General features: G+C 39.5%; 1 protein-coding gene across 2 annotated transcripts; it reads right to left on the reverse strand.

Moving 5' to 3' along the window:
* Positions 1-442: 442 nt before the first annotated feature.
* On the reverse strand, positions 443-21693 carry SLC30A7 (solute carrier family 30 member 7). Of its 2 annotated transcripts, none has more exons than XM_054286266.1 (11): positions 21560-21693; positions 21287-21388; positions 17100-17208; positions 15579-15666; positions 14671-14797; positions 13508-13657; positions 11913-11963; positions 9965-10100; positions 3576-3666; positions 2473-2622; positions 443-1671 (listed from the first exon to the last, which is right to left on the reverse strand). In XM_054286266.1, exons 1-11 carry the CDS (start codon positions 21612-21614, stop codon positions 1624-1626), a joined length of 1107 nt encoding a protein of 368 aa, XP_054142241.1. In that variant the 5' UTR covers positions 21615-21693; the 3' UTR covers positions 443-1623. The 2 variants fall into 2 exon arrangements, with proteins under 2 accessions (XP_054142241.1, XP_054142240.1); XM_054286265.1 differs by having other exon boundaries at positions 17100-17213.
* Between the last annotated feature and the right edge of the window lie 84 nt (positions 21694-21777).

Raw genomic sequence — 21777 nt, forward strand, 5'->3', positions numbered from 1 at the left:
TATACAGGAACAACAGAATGAATGCAAGCAACTCTTCATATCTGTGATGGATTCAACAGGATCAGTGGCAAACAAACCATTTCTGCAAATCAATCTTCAGTAATTTCATAGTGCCTAGCACTTACTACACAGACATTGCAAGCTTCTCAGGGCCTTGATTTTAGTATTACCTCTGACAAGTACCAAATTAAACATAAAATCCATACCAATCAGTGGCAGCTATGATGTCTCAGAAAAATGCCTGTATTGCTTTTTACTTCACCATCTTCTGTGGGTAAAATGTCCTCTTAAAAAGTCTTCCATTACTAAGTGAACTACTACAGCACAGTGGAACTATCATCTGTAATACCAAACATAGCAGGTTGATTTTGGAAGTGACACTCATATCTGAGTGAAATGATTACAAATGCTAGAAAATATATGACGGAAGAATGTTTCTTGGAAAGAAAAACGCAATCTAACAACCCTTACTGCACTGAGAATTTTCTCTCCTATGAAAACATATACAAGGCTGCAGTAAAACAGTCAAAGATGTAAGATGTGTCAGCCTGGGAAAAGCATAAGCTAAAACAGCATGAAAAGTGGTCCTTATTTCCATTTCAGGTATAACTGCCAGAAACAACTATTTTCAATATTTGGAAAGGCAAAATTTGAACTTCATCACTTTAATAAAATTATAACAACCTATCAAAATCAAGGAGACATAAGCTTCCACAATTTCAGGATTTAGATTTTTTCCACCACATTATTTGGAAAATAAAAAACTTCAAGCATTGCTTCCATCACCAGCATCTTCCTTCAACTGCCCGTTGTTTAAGTGACTGAACATGAGCAACATTGTGTAATGTCTCATTACTCTCAATAGTATGAAGAGACTAAGAATTGGAGTTAAATCTAGTATTTGGCCTAAAATAATTTTCACAAGACGTGCAACAAAATACCCAGCTTGTTCAGAAGCAAGTCTCTTCACAACAGCTTTGTCTTTTACATTTAGAATTTTTCTGTCTGGTAAGATGCAAATATAATGGAAGTCTAACATCTACAGTTATGTAAGTACACAACCCCCCCGCATACATCACTAGTAAATAATCAGACTGTATACAAGATTATTTGTAAAAGTAGTAAAACCCTTTGATGCTCCATATTTATGCTGGCAAATAGCTCTCCTGATATAAAAGGCACTTTGAAAACCCAATATGGTTTGGTTCATTAAGTTTGCAAAGTACAAACAATTGTACAAACATACAATTATATTGAAGCATGTCAGCCATTGTGACATTGTCTACAAAACAAGTTTCCAATTGCCGATAACACTGGTTTGATGGGAATGAGCAGTGGTTTCAGCAGCTTTACTGAAGACATGACAGGGTTTCCAGTACCACAATCTTAAGTAAAAAACCCTCAAAAACTTACAAGTTTAGGGGCCCCAAAAAAAACAAGACCCAAAGTCCATAACATTCATTCAATATTTACTCCTTAGAAGTGAACTTCCTCTGTAGCCCAAGGGCAGAAATCTATTCAGTCAATTCCAGAGGTGGTGGAGGCAGGCTCTGTCTCAAGAAGCGTTGCTACACCAGTACAGTATGGAAAGCTTTGGTCCAACAGCACCACTCCAGAAACTGACTACATGGCTGCAACATCAATCTGTATGTAAAGCTGCCTCACTCCTGCCTGTGGAAAAGGGAATGAGAGTTAAAAACGCTGTAAAGCCAAAGCAGTTTCTGGTCCTGAACATCAGCCCACATCAGTAAGTGACCTAGCAAAAAACCTAAACAACTTATTTTTCTGTAATTCATCTCCACATTTAGCACATCACTCAGAGAACACCAGATGAGTAAAGAGTTCTTCCCACAGTCAAGTGCACACACATAATGATGTATTAGCATTAGTTTTGCAGCATTACCTCTTCTGATTCATCCTAAATAACTGCCACATATGAAGCTGCACAAAAGCAATTCTTACTTTCTTTTGTGCCAGTTTAACTTCCTGAAAAGCAAACTGCTTGAAGAACTGTCAGTTAAAATGGAGCTAAGCACAAGAGCATAACGTGGTACTGGTTGTTCAAACCAGTTCTACATTTTGAACCTATCCAGAAAGCCATCACATGTGCAAGCTGCCAATGCAGTGGAAAGTCTGTGAGTAGGTCCAGTCTGTAGTGAGAAACTCTATCCTGAGAGAAGCCTCATCTGTTTTCTTAGTTCCTTATAGGTCAATATAGATCAACCCCATTTGATACACCTGAGACAATTATATCTGTTATTTCCATAAAGTGGCATGAAAAACTAATGCAGAGAGGTACACTAATTCCATCTACACAGCTGAATATTTTGAAATTGTTCTATACAGCTGGAGCAGGAAGGCTGTTCAAAACAGATACCAAACTCAGAAATATTTAGCCTTTCTTGATAAGAATTACAATGTCACATCAAGCTATTCACACTTGGAGATGTGACTTCCACTAATAAGACATACCTGAGTAAAAATATTGTGAGTCTGGCTTAGAATCCACCTCCCATCAGCATCAGGAGCTACTAGTAACTTCAAAGTCCCTATGTAAACATCAGTACAGAGGGTCCAGAAATGTGGATCATGTAAACTGTAGACTCCTTGCAACTGCTGCACCTAAAACAAGAGGCAAATTTTAGAAAGTGTATTTCAGAAAGTATTTCCGGTACTATGGTTTTTTACAGGAAGTATTATAAAAGCCAATGCATTCATTTACTTCAAGTTCACTGTGCATTTTGTCATGTTTTACCAAAAATTTTTATTACTATCTCAGTTATTGTAAGGAAGTTGAAACATGGATTTGTGTCTGTGTCGTGATTTTCTGTACATGTTGTGATTTTGTACCCTGCTGCATTTACATTCTACAAATATTTTACTGAAACCATTTCTGAAAATGGAGGTGCTCATGAGAGAAAAGTCAGTAACTGGATTTGAGATGGCATCCAGTTAAAACTGCCCTTTTTGCAAATGTGCAAATTTTGCCATGAAACAATTTGTGAGATTCTAACTCTAACAGAAATACATTCATATATCATTTACAATTTTGTGAGGGTTTAGATGGGTCCTGCCAATCCCTTTGTTTTTCTTCTTTGCACTTTCAGCAAACCCTCCATGTGATGATTACAGCCTGTAATGTCTGAGAAGAGGCAGCACTCCTTCAAGTGCTTTGTATTAACTTTGCAAAGGCACTTCATGGCATACTAATAGAAAAGTTAAGTAGGAGAACAGGTCAGATCCAGAGTAATCTTTGTATTCTTATAAATACACTTCCAATGTTATGCATAAACACAAACTACTTTGGGAGGAATAGCTTCAGGATCTGTTTTTCTGAACAAACATAGGAAATTTTTAAAACTCAAACTGAGGTGAAGCTACATGCAATTTAGGACTCTGGGAAACTATTAATTAAACTGGTACCTCCATTTGTGTATTCTAGGGTACATTTGACTGGCAAAGCATCATGAAATCATTCCTTTTACTGGAAAAACATCATAAAATGTCCTCATACACACAGCTGAGGCTCAGTCAGCAGCTTGATCAGTCAGAGCAAAACCAGCTTAAGAGCTCACCCTCTGGTAGCACTGAGGCAGGGCATTTTCCAGGGAAGGAGGAGTTCGCTGCATCAAAATCCCAATGGACTCTTTTAAAAGTGGAACAATACTAGAAAGAAGAAAGGAAATTAGCTATTATTACATTTTCAAAAGGTGCAAGGAGAAACCTAAGATTCCTTGATGCTGAGAAATTTTTCTCTAGCTCTTCCAACAGAAGCTGAGGAAGTTGCCATGAAAACCCAGTACAGGAAATAAAAGGATTGACAAAATTGCTATGGTGTCCTCTCAAAGGCAAGATTATTTCTCCCCCACGGTCTCCAGAGTCAATTGGTCGTCAGTCACAAAAGATTAATGGTTTAAGCACGGGACTTGAGATGAAATCTTCGAAGTTATGCAACAAAGCAGCTGTATAGCTCAAAACCAACTTCAATGGCAAATCATTCACAAGCAAACATAAAAATACTCAAATGAAATTGGGTTTGCTTTTGTGTTTGGTTTAAGGCATATTTTTCTTATGAACTAAGATAATAATGGGGTAATCATAAAACAAAATTAGTGTGGAACAGTCCAGCTACAACAGAGTTATTTTGTCAGGAACCGACAACTTGGCATATTCTTGAAGTGAACTAAGTGTAGGGTCTCATCCAAGCTCAAGGGTTAAACATTTGGAAGCAATTAGAGGTTCCCTTCTGGCCAAATGGTCTTTAATCAGCAAACTAAGAAGACATTTAATACCCTTTTTTATTATTATTACTTTTTGTTTTTTAATAAAACCAGGAGAGCAGTAAGCCTATGCCCTGAAGCTACCACTAATAGCTTATACTCTTACTAAGTATTCAGCATGGTGATTTTCTTTGTTTAGGAGTAGTGCATCATGTCTAGTTCAGTAGAGAATTCTAAAATTTTCAAGTGGATGACAAATATCTATAGCCCAACAGTAAAGTTTAAAGAGCAATTTAATTTCAAGAGCATGCAAGTCACCTAACATTCTGAAAGTGATTATATATTGCAGAAACTGTAAGCTTCATTTCAGAGTTCAGCACTGGCATCACAGCTGCAGTACATGCAGTTATGGGATTAAAAGCACACCTGAAACATTTGTAAGAGATTAACTGGAGCACTTGTTAAAGGACACTGCAGAACCTTTGTTTAAAATCTCATGAAGTGATGTGGAATGCATGGCACAGACCAGCTGTGTATTTGCAGATGTGAACAGATGACCTAATCATTTTTTTAAGTGTTTCCATTTGAACAAGGGGCAGTGCTGGCTCATGGACTGCTCAGCTCCCTCCCTGGCTAAACCTCGGCCAGGGTGGGAGGGAGCACGAGGCTGACCCTTGTCTAATGAACCCCTGCAAAAACTCCACCCTGAAATGAAACCTTGCAGGCACAGAGGCTGTTCCAGCCAAATTCACTGCCTGGTGCCCTCCAGCACATGGCCTCCCACGTTTGCACTGCCACCAAGGCATCGCTTCAGAAGTAGGAAGAAGCAATTAGGGGCAGGCAGGAGTTGCCTAAACTAGACCTGTCACCAAGACAAACATTTAGCAATGCAATAACTGTCAATCTGTCTAAAGGAAGCTTAATTGGAGTGTCACATTCTACAGTGGATTACAGAAGTTTAGGGGAAAAGGGTTCTCTTATTAATGGACCCATCTCACTAAATAATGTCCATGTCACAAGCATTACATCAAAGGGAGCTGGAGCTGCCAACACAATCCACTGAAGAATTGATTTCAGTTTAACTCCCTATTTAAAATGCAGGTTTGTTTCTAAATAAAAACCTTGAAAGACCAATACACAAGTTCAGGATGCAAAGTGAATGCAAGCGAACACTATTCCATTCCCATACATTTAACAAGGCCTGTCTAGCATGTGCATCCAAAGGTTTCAAAAACCACACACATACAGGCTGAATATTTTTTCACAGGGAAACAACTAAAGGAATAGAGAATGTAGTAGTCTACCTTTTAATTGAAACATACCACTAAGTGTGAGAATAGCCATGAAAGAAAGCTAACAAATATGTCTAATATGTACAAATTATTTACACTAATAAAACTGATGTACATTATCTGATGGAAGAGAAATTAATCGTAAAGTAGATCTGAAGAGGCTATGAAACAAGAACATCTTAAAAGTCCAAAGAATAGAGTAAATCAGGATGGCTTGATACTGTTGGTGAAAGTTGAGGCATATCCCAGGTCACACCTTCTTCCTAATATCTTAGAGCCAGTGTTCAGATGCAAAGTTTATCTTTTGCAAAGCTGAAAAGCCAAAAACCAGCTGCAGTGATGTGCCAGGCCCTCACAAATGCTGTTCAGAGCACAGGCAGCCTGTGGATGCCCCTCTGCATCCAAAGGGTGCTAGCTCACATGGTATCTTACTGTAAGCCCAACTAACACAACAAACAACAGAATCAAATTTTATGATGCCTGATGTTTTCCATTGTTTCATGCATACTACTGAAGTAAAAACCTTTAATTTAAAAACCAAAACTCCACAGAGTATGTTCTTTTCTCAAACATTAACTAAAACCAGTATTAATCACTAGGAGGCCCTAGAAATATCAGTTCCACTTCATGTGACTGGAGAAAACATAAGGGAAGATGACAAAACCAAGCTGGCTGAAAATACAGTTAGAGATTTTGACCAAGCTTTCTCTTTTCTTTGGCTTAGTTATTACTGAAAAAAAAAAAAAAAGTGGCTGCCTCCACAACAACTATTATAGTGCTGCTTCCCCCCATGTTTGTTTTAATCTACAAGACTACTGAGGAAAACAAGCAATGCTGATTTCTCACCAAGTGGAAGGAATTCTCATGCATTAGCAGTCATTAAGCTTTGCTATTAAAGCAGACATAATTCCATGGCTTTCTGATTACCAAGCCTTAAATGTAAAATATCACACTCTTTTACAAGACACTAAAATTTGAAAGAACTAACCCACAGCAAGATTTGGAATAAAAACATATTCTCTACAAAAGCCAGAAAAGCAAAGGTAGCTATTGTTATAGCACATCACATTTGCACATACCCTGTTACAGAAGTGAAAGGTGTTCAAATAAATCAAAATGAACTAACTATTGACATGAATCTGATAAATACAGCCTGCCACCACTACACATGGATTGATTAGAAATTAAGAGTGAAAGCATCAGACTCTTATTTAACCTGCATCCCATTCAGATGGCACTCATGCCTATTCTGTGCCATCCTGTTTATGGCACTGTTTCTGTAGGCACAGCCAGCAAGACCCCAGCACTGGCATGACCTTGGACTGCAAAACTGAAAACAACTCCAGGTAAAGAACCCCTTAGGCAGACGCTGCACTCAGAGCACAGCAGGAAATCCAGTCAGTGCTCTCAGCACTACAGAAAATAGGGGGTTTGTGTATTTGTGACAGGTTTTGTGGAAGGTACACAAACATTGCTAAGGATCAAGACCAGCTAGGTTCTTCAAGTACTACAGCTTGAAATCTACAGCCACTTTTCCAAATTCTGGGGTTTTTTTCCAGCCACCATCCATATCTGCAGTGTGAAGACTGTTGGCCTGTTTCAGAACTTGAATGAATATTTTTTATTAGGCAATGGCAATTCTAATCAGACTGCAAGCTTTGCTCAAGACAAGGACCACAGGTTTAACATGTGCTTTACAGATTTTGAATTCTTTGTTCTCATAACAATGTAGTTCCTTGATTCTCAAGCAAGGCTGGCAGGTACCATTACCCTGTTAATAAAGGTAGTGCTTGACATTTAGCAATAATGGCTTAAAATAACATCAACAACAAACATGCTAGTTTGGAGGACTTTTGCTATAGAAAATCCCTTCTGAATCTTAAGGAATGCAGCACTTCATTTAAAAAAAGTAATTTTTTTTATACTGCTATGCCCCAAACATGAAGGGACTTAAATGTTACTGGCACCCCCCCCCCCAACACTCTTTCATATTATATCATGTTCAAACAGCTCAAGATTTTATGCAAAAAATAATGTAACCCATGGAAACAAGTTCACTAAATGACTGAAGTAAATTGCCTCATTTCTTTGACCACTTAATATGCAGTCTGCATGCTCTGTGCAATCTAGTATCAGATTTAGTCTACTGTGCCTTTCTAGAAACATGTGGGTCTAATAGTGGTTTAGGACAAACTTGATTTATACCAGAGCTGTGGCTCTTGCGTGGTGACTAGTTTCACATAGCTGACTGAAATTGCTTCAACATTTCAGAATAAGGCTTAGAATACTAATGTTAAAACTAAATGAGTATTTAGTTTGAAATATTAAAAGCAGTTCAGAGACTTGGAAAATTGTTTATTGATTCAAGGCACATATAATTATGTGGACAACACTTTGGAAAAAACTTGAAGCGTGTCAGCCTAAACTACAATGAAATAGTCAAGCTTTTGTTAAAAAAAATTAAAATGCTGGTAGAACAGACTTGTCTATTTTAAGCATGTCCCCATTTCTGCTTTACTTGCATGAGATAGTACAGAGTAATCAAAAAAAGAATCATCAGATATTAGTGCTTGCATCCAGGAAAATTCAGATCCCACACAGGATTTTCACTGTGCAGTCAGAATGTTCTGAGCTAACTCATGAGGAGTTAGGCAGAGAATGTCACCCTAGAGCACCTTATGGGAAAATCTGAAAACCCTTTTGCACTAATTCTTAAAGGACACTTCAAACACAGCATAGTGAAGAAAAAGGAAAAATTAACAGTGGTTTTATGTCCAGAACTGTCAACGAAGATTACTAAAATCAAACATCACAAAAAGAGACTCAGGTTCTCAACAGCCATCTGTAACTGCCAGTAATCTTATTTATGATCCTAAAGTGCATTTCAAGCAAAACCATCAATAGTTCAGTCTGTTGGACTGCTTAGAAAACAAATAAAATACCAACATAAAACCATCCAACCCTGCAATTAGCGTTTGCTCCACTGATGTGCCAGGATGTGTCAGATGGCAAGAAATGCAGGCTTGCTGCTATCAACTATGCTACAGCTCACTGCACTGATAGCAGAATTATTCCACTGATCATTTATAACACTGTAGACCAACAAAATAATGTTACAGGCTGAAGTCTGGCCTAAGATCAAAAGACACATCAAATAGTGAACTTTTCCAGCATTTTCAGCATAGAACATGGGTCTCAAATGTTCCTTCTATCTGTGCTAGAAAACCTATAAACAGTATTATTATGACACCTCTATTATGGAATTCAGGATAATTTTAACTACTATATGAATGGAAGAAAAAAATTGAATTGTCATTCATATGGTATTTTCTGCTGTACACAAAGCTGGACACTTAAAAGACAAAGTGCATGGAAACCTTTTACTCAGCTATTACCTCTACCTCAGCAGTAGTTTCTTCCCCCTTGGAAACTTGCACATTTTCTTTCCCATTTTTTTGAGATTTCAGTACTAGAAGTAGTTTGTAATAATTTGTCATTTATGAAATTACAGAATGTTGCAGTCAAAATCTCTGAAGTTCAAATTAAAGTGGTGATGTAACAGTGATTTCTAGCAGAAACATTTCTGTGGGCGTTGTGTCTGAAGCCTGCTGCCCTACTTTGACTAGCAGGGAGATTCACATCAATAATCCTGTGAATGCTGCCATGCACAAGCCATAAACATGCCATACATGGTATGAGCAGAAGTAGCTGCACTTCATCAAATGACACTCACCACTGCTGAACAGACAAAGATGAGTTATTAGGTTGTAACTGGAGTTGTGGCACACTGCCCTATGGCACCATTGAAAATGCTGCCAAAAAAGCCTCATAACATCACTCAATGAAATATTTGCTTGACCAGTCTAATCCAAATAGCTTCACAGTCACAGTGAACTTGGTAAGAAACAACTGTGAAATCCAGAAGTCCGTGAAGCATTTCCATCAGATCTTAAAAGAAATAAGGATATCTCAGAGTGCAAATGCAAAATAAAAGACAGTTCTTGTCGATATAGGAAAAGAAAACTAAAACCTAACAGCTTTATTTGTGAAGGACAAGGGCACATCCTGTGCCAGCAGTCTCAACTCTGCTGCCCTGAAGCCATTCTGCTCCATTTACTGGAGTACATTGGTTTATATAAGCATGTACTAAATACAGAGATGAAGCTTTCTACAGTTTGAACCTGAAAGACATTTTTGTAGTATTATGCAAAAAAGGACAAAATATGCAGATTTAAGAGGGAAAGTTTTAGCTGTAGAAAAAGGAAAAGAAAGATAGCTCATGTAAGAGCTCACCAGAATGGCTGCACAGAACAGAGGTAACACACCACTCTTGGAAGAAAAGCAAATGTTGTAAGTCATTAGCATAACAAAACCCCTTTTCCTTCTGAGCTGCAATTTCTGCTGTAACTAGCACCAAAAATCCTACCAAACACCAGTGATAGCAACACTTACCTTACACCTATAAGTAGTGCTATCAGCATTGAACAAATAGGATCTGCTATCATTAGCCCATAGTTCTGCATCAGTATAGCAGAGATGATTACACCAATACTTCCCAGCGTGTCTGCCACAATGTGCAGAAATACACCTGTAAGAGACCAAGTGACACCATTAAACTTGCTGTTCTTAAAACTAATGGAGCATTTCAGAGATGTTTTACAAGAAGTTTCAAGAACTACATAATATGATCTATACTTTTTAAATTTGTGGTCAGTTTTGGGTCAAACACTCAAAGATTTTAATGTATTTGTAGAATACGGGCCATTTGAAGAATTTACATTCTGTTATGCACTTAGCAGTATTGGGCATTTCACAGCAAGGCTATTAACTTGAACAGTGATTAACAGCTGCAGCTAGACTTTCTTCATTCACCCTTATTACAGTACAGAAACTCCTGTTCCCTGATGCCTACAGTAGTGAGGTCTGTGTAAGATGGACAGACTGTAAACAGAAACAGCTCTGGAAAGCTTTGACATGTGCTAACATTTAATTGACAACACCTGCTAGAAGTTATTTGGCAAAAAAATCCAAGACAAATAGTTTTGAAAATTAAACAATATTGCAGACATGAGAAGCCTTGCTCTTATTCTGAAGAGTAAGACTTCCTTCAAGTACAAACACATACTTTGCAGCTAGTCAAAGTTTAGCCTTTGGAGCTCTCTGCTGGCAGTGGCTGGAAGTCATTCAGAAACAGCTTTTAGAATGCAATTCTCCAGACAGGTAATCCCCTCTTGTAAGAACAACACACTACTACAAACCAGCTCTTTGGGGATTTCTCCATTTGTACTGGCTCTGGCTGGGACAGAGCTGGTTTCTCCACAGCAGCCTGCATCAGGGCCTTCTGTTTCTCATGATCCCACACCAGGAAGGCAGGGGTGGGCAGGATGCTGGGGGGCACACAGCCAGCCAGCTGATCCAAAGGGACCAGAGGGACATTTCATACCATCCAACACCGTGCTCCCCAATGACACTAGTGTTGTCTTTCTGCTGCTCAGACTTCCCTAGGCACTGATCTGCTGGTGGGATGTGATTGCTTGTGAGTGACTGTGTTGATAGTGACAGTCTTTGCATTACTTGGTGGGGTTTTTCCCTCAGTATTGAATAAAATCAGGTCTTTTTAATGTGCTTCAGTTAAAATGAGTGTTTCACGAAAAGACTGACTTTGAAATATCTTCAACTGAAATACTGAGTATACACAATACAGTGTACTGTAAATTCTGGAAGAACTTGTAAATGCTCCTTCTCAAGGACTACAAACAAGCCAGAAGATCATCCAATAAGAGAAAACCCTACATACATTTGGGTATGCCAAATAATTACTACTTCCTACATCTAATAATTGTCTCCCTTTAACTTCTGAACATTAAAAAAAAAGCTAAGTAAAACCAACAAACAGCCAACCAAAGCTCAAAACCAACATCTAAATTGTCCATAACTAATGCTCAGGAGATCAGGAAGTCCAATACTACTTCAAGAAACTTAGATGCATTACCATCTGCTCTAAACCAACTCTAAGAGCTCGATGAAATGCAAGTTTTAAGCTCAGGTACTCTTTAACAACTACATCCATCTTCATGTTACAGAACATATATTACAATTAGGCTCCTTGGGTTTCTGCTTTTAACCACTCTTTCCTAGCTTTTCAGCATAAATAACAGAAGCTGAATCCCAGCTTTTGAGATGTCTCTTTTAAACTGTGTTGACAATGCATCATATTTACACTTCTGTCAATGTTTCAACACCTAGTCATGCAGAGGATACAGCAGAGCTGTTTACAGGGGAAATGGAACTTCATTAAATGGCATCTATCCAGAAGAACCCTCTAAAACAGAGGTGTGACAGACCCAGGCAGGCAGACTGTGATAAAACCAATAAAACATCATACTTATTCCCATCATACCTTGTAAAATCTGTTTGCTGGATCCAGCCATTACTTCAAGGGAATGGTCATCTGTGGAGGCAATTATTGACACATTAACCAAGACAAAGGCTCTCTCTAGTGGCCCTTCTGTTACACTCTCCCTTTCAGAAATGTCTTGGACAGACAGGCTGCTCCCAATGACCAGCTTTTATTCAAGCTATTGCTTTTTAATGCAGCAATTAAGTTAAAAGTCTTAAAATGCTTTTTTTTAAATACAACATCCCTTTACACAATGGATTTCTACATAGGTATATACAAAAATAAATTATCTACATTTATTCTTAATTAAAACAAATGGAGAGGTAAGACCTTCCTAGTATATAGCAAAATAAGACCCCTCAAGAACACAAGCCATGAACAGAAGTTAGAAGAGTAGGTTCAAATGAATTTGCTAACCAGAAATACTTCACTTAAGCAAGCATTTACACCTAATGTAAAAAAACAAGGATAAGACATGAAGGAAGGATCAAATAAGTAAAAAATCTTCTCATCCAAGCAGATTAATGCCTCTGTAGCATTAATCTGAAAGATATTTTAAGAAAAACTTGTTAAAGGATAAGAAAAGACTTCTAGTGAAGATATACAAGAATTTACACAACAGCTGATTTGAATATCAAACTGCTCAAGACAGCTACATTCACTGCTCTGCAAGGGTGGGGGCCACGTGGAAGGCAAGGAAGAGGCAGAAGCAGGGAGCTCCTGCTTTGAACCAAATTCCAGGAGACTTACTGGAAGACAAATGCCAATTTTCTAGGAATAGCAAGGAAGAGACAAGTCAATATTTTTATACTCTTTGTCACCTCCTGTCTGCCAGTTCCCACACTATTCCCTGCTCTGAATGTGCACATTTTGAATCACGTCAGATCTAATTTTATTGCTTAGGCAGGAAGGACTGGCAACCCTGCATCACAAGGCTTTCATGTGCATTGTTTCAAACAGGTGCTACCCACACAAGCTCTTCTCCCATAGCGAAGGCTACTGACCATATTTAACATAAATGTCTCTTCTCAGATTGTTTGCCTTCATAGAAAAGATTTCAGCACAGCTAACATAACAAGTATCTTTTCCATAACCATCTTAAAACAGATTACAACTACACAAAATGGGGAAAGTCTTATTTGAGATCACAAACCAAGTACAACTAACAAACCACAAGTTCACTGGTTCATTTTTTCTAATAACTTGTGCTGTAAAACTATACAAATGGAGAACAGTAGCAAACAAGCTCAACTTTGTCAATTGATGTTAATGAAAAAACTGGAACAGGGCACCTGATCACTAATTTCCCTCTATTGCAATAGCATACAGCTGTTCCATCTTTTGCCAACACACAACATTACAGCACACACTCAAAAACCAGAGGTAAAGCAAAATCTGTAAAAACTAACGTTGAAATTACTGCAAGTGAAACACAAAATGAGTCACAAAACATGATGGTGGCAGAGCATTTAATGAAGACATTTAATGAAGCTACTTCCATGTATGATCACAACAGGCTGACAACACACTCCTTTTATTTTTCAATAAGTTATTAATTGCAGATTTAGCTTGAGTCAGAATGACTCAGTACTTACCATGACAATAATCCTGACCATGAGAGTGTCCATGGCCATGACCATGAGTGTGTCCATGGGAATGTTTATGTTCATGGCTGTGTCCATGATCTCTGTGACTGTGCCCATGGCTGAGACCACCATTAAACAGAGAATGGCTGTGCTCATGTCCTATAAACAAATATCACCATCAGAGTGCATTTATGAATACATAAATGATGAGTAAAAGTACTCTTATGTTTGTTTCTTAGGTACTCAAAACCTATTCATCTAAAAGATGAATCTTAAGGTATGGCTTTAAATAAGAAACCTAACACAAGGTGTTTGTCATCTGTGGCTCTACTGTGCAGACATATCATATAGATACATAAAATATATATATATATATATAGATACATAAAATATACCAGGTTTGAGAAGTCAAGTGCTTCTATTCTGAGACTGGTTGTGCTAGACTTCTAGCACAATTTGAAAAATGTACACTTCATTAGATATAAGCACTTTAAAAATAGTTGTTTTAAGAAAGCAGAAATGGATTGTCATTTGCAGATTAAAAATTCAAGTTTAGATTACTGCTTAAAGACCAAAGACTATGGTCTTTGGTCTTTAAGCGGTCTATGTAAGTTCAAATGTTCAACCAGTCTATGTAAGTTTAAATGTTAAGCTCAAAGAGAGACTCACAGGCTTTGCAGAAAAAACCTCAGTGTATTTACCACGTGTATTTAGGCAAATCAATTCTGCATTTCAATTCAAAAGACACTAAGTTGAGAAATATCTGAAGCAGAATCATCTCATGCTTAAAATCTGGTTCAAATACTGTTTCTAAATATTCTAGCCAGAACCTTGCTGAAGCCCAGTTTAATTTGTCCAAAAAGATGCTCAGCAAATCTCTTTCAATATGTTCAAAAATTTCAAAAATGCAGGAGAGTGCATGAACTCCAGAAAGCAGTTTCTGGACTCCTAGGTGTTCCAGTTAATGGTTATTAACATGAGAAGTACAACAGTGGCATGCCAGGGCTGGTAATAAAACACCAAAGCCAACACAGCAATAGGGCACACACACACTTGGCTAGGATTGCCATTAAGAAGACATCAAATGTAATACTGGGGCTCTCACTGGGGCATAAGAAGGCCCTGGAACAGAGGCTGCCAAGAAAGGAAACAGTACTGAAGTTACATCCTACCAGAGCTGTGTGAATGCCCATGACCTCCATGCTGAAAAACAAATATTCCTATCAGATTTACAATGAATCCTAGTATAGAAACAGGAAGAAGTCTCTCATGATGCACATCGGGAGGCTCAAGGGCTCTCTAAAAAAAAAAAAAATGAAACAAACCAAAAAGCAAATGTAGAGTTTTACAATCCCTTTACATTATTAAAAGGCACCACAAAATTACTTAGGTACAGGAGCATTCTCATACATAACATATATATAGACATAATTGAAAATTACTCAGGATTTCCAGATTTTGGGATGATACACAGACCAACTCTCAGTGTCTGAAAATAAAGTTCTATTATTAAAGCTGTGAAGTACAGCAGCACATTCTGAGAGTCTAGCTCAGTTTTATCATAAGATGTGGTTATGCTGTGGGATGTGGCTCAACACCATCTGAATACATTCAGGTTTGTTGCAGTATGTAGATTGCTCAAGTCACCTATAAGACTTCTAAGAGTCTAGAATGCCATTTCTTCCTTTCTCCTTAGAGAGGTGAGGCAACAAGGGGAATGAAGATTCAGAACAAATTATGACATTTTTTAGAAATTCTCAAATCTAGATTGATTTTTTTAAATTCTTTTTTACTCTACTTCCTCTGGAATATTTTTCTCAATGAGACATTATAGACCTAATATAAAAAAAAGACAGGCTCCACCTCATAGAATCTTTACATAAACAAAATACACCATTTAAGAAGCTAGTACAGAAACTGAAAAAGCTGAGTTTCTCTGTCATTAAACAGCAATTTCAGATGGCCCTATTCTCTGTTCAAATCAGATTTCTAACCAATTATAATTTATTCCTATTAAAACCAGAAATATTTATCCATATTAAATATAGAATGTAATAGTGTATTTGATTTCATCCCATACCTCAACACCTTCAGAAAAAATGAAGAATGCTGTAAAGATGAGGAATAAGCCATTTACAAAACCAGCAAGTACTTCTGCTCGAACATAACTGCAAGAGACAAGAAAAAGTAATAGCAGATATTACCACTTCCATTTAAATGCTGAAAATTAGATCTTAAGAGATTGGAGTGCAATCTTCTAGTTCTCAAACAGTTAGATTACACAAATTTGCTAAATAGAAGATGGCATATAAATTACAGATTAGTATATAAAACTGACCATGCTGTGCTTTGACAGAAACTGCCTGATCCAGATCGGCCATTCTCTGATCTAGATGAAAGAAATCTTTCAGTATGTCAAAATCTTTCCATTTAAGATTATATCTACTCAAAGTTATGATATAAATGTAATTTAGAAGCCACAAACTAAGATAAGCACATGAAACCTAATCACCAGTTTTCTGGTGTTAAATTATGTTCAATATCAAACAGACATGTATTAATTTGCTTCCCCTCTAGAAGGTGGATTTTCAGTAAAAGTTTTAAGTAGAAATTAATTATTTCAAACATCAGATTTTCACAATAACAAACTGCCAGATTAGAATAAGAAGTAATTTCAGTGTAGCAAACATGAGGCTTAATAAAGTGTGGCTGTTCTCTGATAAAGGGAACACCAGCTGTTAAAATGCTCAGCAGTAATTAATACAGAACATGCTTTCACTGCAATTAGTTCATGGTATGAGTCTCTCTAAATTGATTTCTATGCACACTGAAGCTTCCACCCAAATTAAACTGTGCTTTAAGTTTCAAACTATATAAGTCACACTTAAGCAGGGCAGCTGAAGCTAAATGCTGACAGGCCAATAATGCTACAGGGAATGCCCATGTTAGAAGTAATTTGCTGTTAATCAGTATTACCAATTAATAATATGGTACCACCAGTATTGTTTTATAGGGCACAGCTGCCATGTTCAGTGCCTGCTGAAGGCCAGCTGCAGCAGATAAATCCACCAAGGGCAGTATGGGATGACACACCTCAGCCTTGAGGATCTGTGTAAATGGCAGTCACAGCTCCCAAATCCTGCTGCTTCCAAGAGTCATGGCTTATAATCAGCAATGCAGCATCTGAGACTTGGCTCCTTTCAGTTGTGGCTTTCTGTTCCAAAGGAAGAGTGGGACACCAGCAGCCTGGGAATGCCTGTAATGCTCCTCACTGCACTGTGAGGACAAACCCAGGATGTGGCTGCTTGCTCTTCACTGGTGTCATTAACACATGGCAATGCAGGGCCACTCTCTGCTCTCTAACTTGTTTCCACTAGTATGATCAGAGAGATCTTGGAAGTGCTAAACCTTCTCCCCAAAAGCAATGCCTTCATATTTTTATTATTTCTATCAACTCAGATGTTTACATAGCTCACCTTAAAAAACCCTCACTTTCAACATAGTTTTTCCATGTTCAGCAAAAAGCTTTTGTTTGTAAGTGAAAAATAACTGCCTAAGCATTTACTATAATACATTAAGGTAACAGCCTGAAGTTTCTTACCCATATGAGAAAGCATCATTTGACCTCCATTTTGAAATAACTGAAGCTGCTAATCCAGCCAAGAGAGCAGTACAGTCAAAAAACATATGAAAAGAATCTGATATCAGACCTAAACTGAAAGAGAACAGGAAAAAAGGGTTATGTTCCATATGCTACACATTGAGTATGAAAAAACCCTACAGACATTAATCTTTTACACACTAGCAGAACATGCTGTGCTTCTAAGCTTCAGGCATGGTTTTGCTGGCACAGAGGAGAAATTCATGCTTCATCACACAAATACGATGCCAAAACTGCTTCTGTCAGCTTTAGAGAAGGCACTGTGGAAAAGTGCTTGGCAAAAAAATCCTCCTAGCTATGATTTTGGTGATAGTGAAAGGTGGTTCCACAGACACAAACCAAAATCCCTGGAGTAGATGTACCCACAGCCACATCCATCATCAACATAATTCAACTTTAAATCTTTGCCTTAGCAGTGGCAAGGCATTGACTAGGAGGTACACACCTCTCAGACCTAGAGGCTAAAAGAATTAGAGGGTGAGAGACCACATCTTAAATGTCTTATTTCCAAGACCAATGCACAACTGTTTGCCAACCTTGATTGAGAAACACAGTTAAAGTGAACCAGCAGGCTAAGAGGTTCAAAGCTACTTAAATTAGTTCATGAGTTAGCCAGTCAGTAGAACTTGTATCAGCTGGTAGACTATAGGTAAACTGGGGTTAACACCACACACAAGCACTGCCAAAGTTTATCAAATTACTCATGAACAGGTTCTGTAAGTCTGCAGGGAACTGCGTGCATTGAAACCAAAAATCAATGCTTCATATTTAAAAAGACATTTGATAGAGAGGTACTGTTGAGCAATTGTTAATCAACAATCCCAGAAGTTCCACTTTCCCAGTTCTTTGGTTATCTAAGAATAATTACATGTACAACTCAGTTCTTGGAAACTGAAGCACAAGAAGCAATTACTGGTTTAACAAGTTCTAAAGGATAGACACAAATATTGAAGTCAAACACAAAGTTTCAAACACTTCACATTACAAAGCTAAACTATTTCAGCCTTACTGAAAACAATTACAAGATTAAGATTAAGTGTTTCAGATGAAACACTCAACAAGAGGGTTTGAAGCAGAGGAAAGACCAAGTGTCTTGCTCTATATATTTATATATATACTTTATGGACACATATAGAGTTATACATACACACAACTGTAACATTTAAGGCAGAGGGATGATGGCATGGTATATTGTCCTCAGGTGCTGTAGTCACCAAAGCAGGAGAGGTGAAGCTGTTCTGAACAAACTTCAAAACAAGACCTATAGGCTGGATGCCTATGAAGCAGCAAAATGGAATTCGCCATCAAATTCTTGAACAGTTTTGGTGGCAACTTCCTCTTCCCCAAAATCAGGCAACATCTTTATGGAAACAGCTCATTTTAGACTTGGTTCTGAGCAGTTAGGAAGATCCAGTGAGGAAAAAAACCCACCACAAAGTACATCAAATATTCAGGCAGAAGGTAATTAGTGACAGTAACCCTAAGTTGTACAGATTGTGAAACGGAAGGAATAAGCATTGCTAAGCAGTGAGAGCTGTTTTCTGAGGTGATTGGGTTTTGGTGGTTTTTTTGTTCTTTTTTTTAATAGAACATTCCGGGAAAGAGAATTGTATAAGGACTGCTACTGCAACAAAATCCCATGTAAGTTATAGAACCAGAAATAATGCAGCAAGTTACCATGGCACTGTGCTCACACCTGCAAATCTCACTAAGGCAAGGCTTACCTTAAGTGCAACACCAATACAGCTGTGCTGCTTTCAAGACCTAAGCTAACAATTCCAGGTGGCCAGAGGCACGTGGATTTATCAGCAGGGGTCAGCAGACTGCATCTGCAATGCCATTCACCTCACAGCATAACCAGCTCTGTATCATAGGTACAGCTACAAGTCACTGAGCTGCACAAATGGCAGGAAGCCTGGTAACAGACCAATCTCACTTCAGCTGAGGCTTTTTAAAAGTGACCTGTAAAGCAACAAGACCTTAGAAAAAATGGGTGCAAAGTGATTACTAAAGTGATCAAGCAATTCAATCAATGACCACCAATACAGTGAAGCACCAACAACACGGGATGGATGCAAGAACTCCTGTAGAACCACACACACCATCCAGAATATAAGCTACTAGAAACCCTGTACTCAAACACACTGTGTCTAAAAAAAGTCACTTCCACAGCTGATTTAGTTTAACATCAAATTAAACAAATGTGCACATGTAGCAAATTTCATCCTTAAACAAGCAAACAAGCTCTCAGCCAGCAAACTCGTGACTGACCAGTGACAGAACTCCAGGGAACGGCATGGAGCTGACTGGGGGGAGGTTTAGATTAGACACTAGGAAAAGGTGTTTCACCCAGAGGGGGGTGAGCACTGGAACAGGCTCCCCAGGGAAGTAGTCACATCACCAAGCCTGACAGAGATCAAGAAGCATTTAGACAACACTCTTTTCTGAGTCCAGAAAACAATCTATTTGGCAAAAAGAAGCTCAGGAGAATTTCTCATGTGAGGAGCAATGGCACTGTGTCTTCAAAATGACAAAATGGTTCTCCCTATAGGGCTCCTTGTTTGCTTGTTATGTGTTCACTTTTCCAAGGCATGACCTGTCTGCTTTGACTGAAGACATCCCTCATCATATTCTGGGCTACCCCTCTCTACTAAAGAAGTACTTGCTAAGACCCTGTTTTGCTCTAGGCCAAAATCTGGACTTAGAGATACCCAAAACTAGTGACTTGAAATAAAAAAAATAATTTAGATTCTTAAAAAAAGAATAATTTAATGGCTATGCAGTAAATCCTAATTCTTAATCGCAAGTACGAACAAAAATAAGTGTCTTCTGAATTCCAGTACACCGTATTCTCCAGTGACAAAGTTCTGTGAGTGTCATTAAAGTTTCTCAGTTTAGTTACCTCATACACAGGACTTTTCAAGGTCACGCTACCAAAACAAAATGCTATGTTTAAAAGACAGACATCAGAACAAAGTCACATGAACAAAAAGCTCTTTATATCAGAGCACCTAAGAAAAATATTTACATCTGCTGAGCTATTAGAAAAAAAAATCCATACTCAAATGGACAGACTATGCACTCAATAATCCTCAAACAACTGCAAAGTGAATCAACATCAAAGCCAAAACCAAACACATTGAAAATGGTCTGGGTGCTGCCAAGGATAGACTGTGCCCATGACAGCGCTGCATGCTCTCTGGTGCCACAGTAGCAATTACTGTAATCAAAGTTAAGGATTTTAGAGTGTCATTTGAGAGATTCAGAACAACTTTGCAAATATTAGGATGCAACCATTTCCAAATCCACACCACTGCACTCAATCAGGACTTTTAAGAGTTCCAGTAATTTATGTTCATATTACAGCTTTTGGTAAGGAGGACACTGCTTGACATTTCCATGCCAGTTCATTCTGAACTGAACTATTAACAGAAATATCATCATAAAACAACTACTCTATCACCAATGAAGCATGACAGCAATACTACCACCATTGCCTGTTCTCTACCTTTGTACTGCACACCAGTACTGAAGTTATTCTGCATTTCTTGTATTTCGCTACAGATTTTTCAGTAGCAGTTTAATCAAGTCTCTTCCATTTTTTTCACTCTTGGGAATTTTTGTGCTATGTAAAGCACCACTGAGCTATACAAGGATGTGTCAAATCCTGCTTCTCCCTCGAGACAAAGATGTTTGAGGCAGCGATATCCAAGTATCCACCTACAGATGAAGCCACATTCCCCAAAGAGGATCTCTGTGCCAACAGCAGCTCCAGCCCCAAGTCCCGTAAATCGGGCCAAGGCCAAGCTTCCTCCTGAGCGAAGGAAGCACCGAGCATAACAGCAACTCCACACACCATTCCTCCGCACCGCGCACCCCGCCGGAGCGCCTCCGCCGCGTCGCCGGGACCCGGCAGAGGGGACGGGGCGCCGGTCGCTGCCCACGGGAGCGGTCCCGGTCGGGGGAAGCTCCCCAGCGGCCCCCGAGGCTCTGCGGAGCGGCCCCTCCGGACGGCGGGCCAGGAGGCCGGGCCCCGCCGAGAGCAGACGTGGCACTGGTCGGGCGGGACGCGCCGCTTCCTGCGCGCTGCAGCCGCGCTCGCCCCGCCGCGCCCCCGCCCCGGTTACCTGTTACTCCAGATGCCGTAGAGCAGCTCCACGAAGGCGAAGGAGAGGTTGAGGCAGAGGAAGGAGAAGAGGTTGCGGGAAGTCTTGTCCGCCAGGATAGACCTGCGCACGGAGCACACCGCGGGTCACTGGCCGCCCGCCGCAACAGCGCCAGGAGGCCGGAGCCGCTCGCCGGGCGGCCCGGGCGCCTCAGCACCAGCCAGCAGAGCCCCTCCACGGGGACTCGGCCGCGGCGCCGGCAGCGCTCGGCCTGGCCGGCTCTGGGCTACTCACCTGAACCAGCCCGACACCTTCCTGAGCAGGTTGAGCCTGGGCGGCTTGTACTCATCGTCTTTGATAGAGAGGGGCAGCATCTTTCCGGCGGCGGGGCCGCGGCGCGCCGGGCCGGCTGGACGGGCAGGCGGGGCGGGAGCGTTGCCCGGCCGGCCCACACGCCGCTTCCGGCCGCCACCGCGCCTGCGCCGCCGGGCACCGGGGCTGAGGGGGCGCGC

Source organism: Melozone crissalis, unplaced genomic scaffold, assembly GCF_028551555.1.
Source record: "Melozone crissalis strain CALT ecotype California unplaced genomic scaffold, PUWL_Pcris_2 ptg000045l_1, whole genome shotgun sequence".
NCBI lineage: Eukaryota > Metazoa > Chordata > Aves > Passeriformes > Passerellidae > Melozone > Melozone crissalis.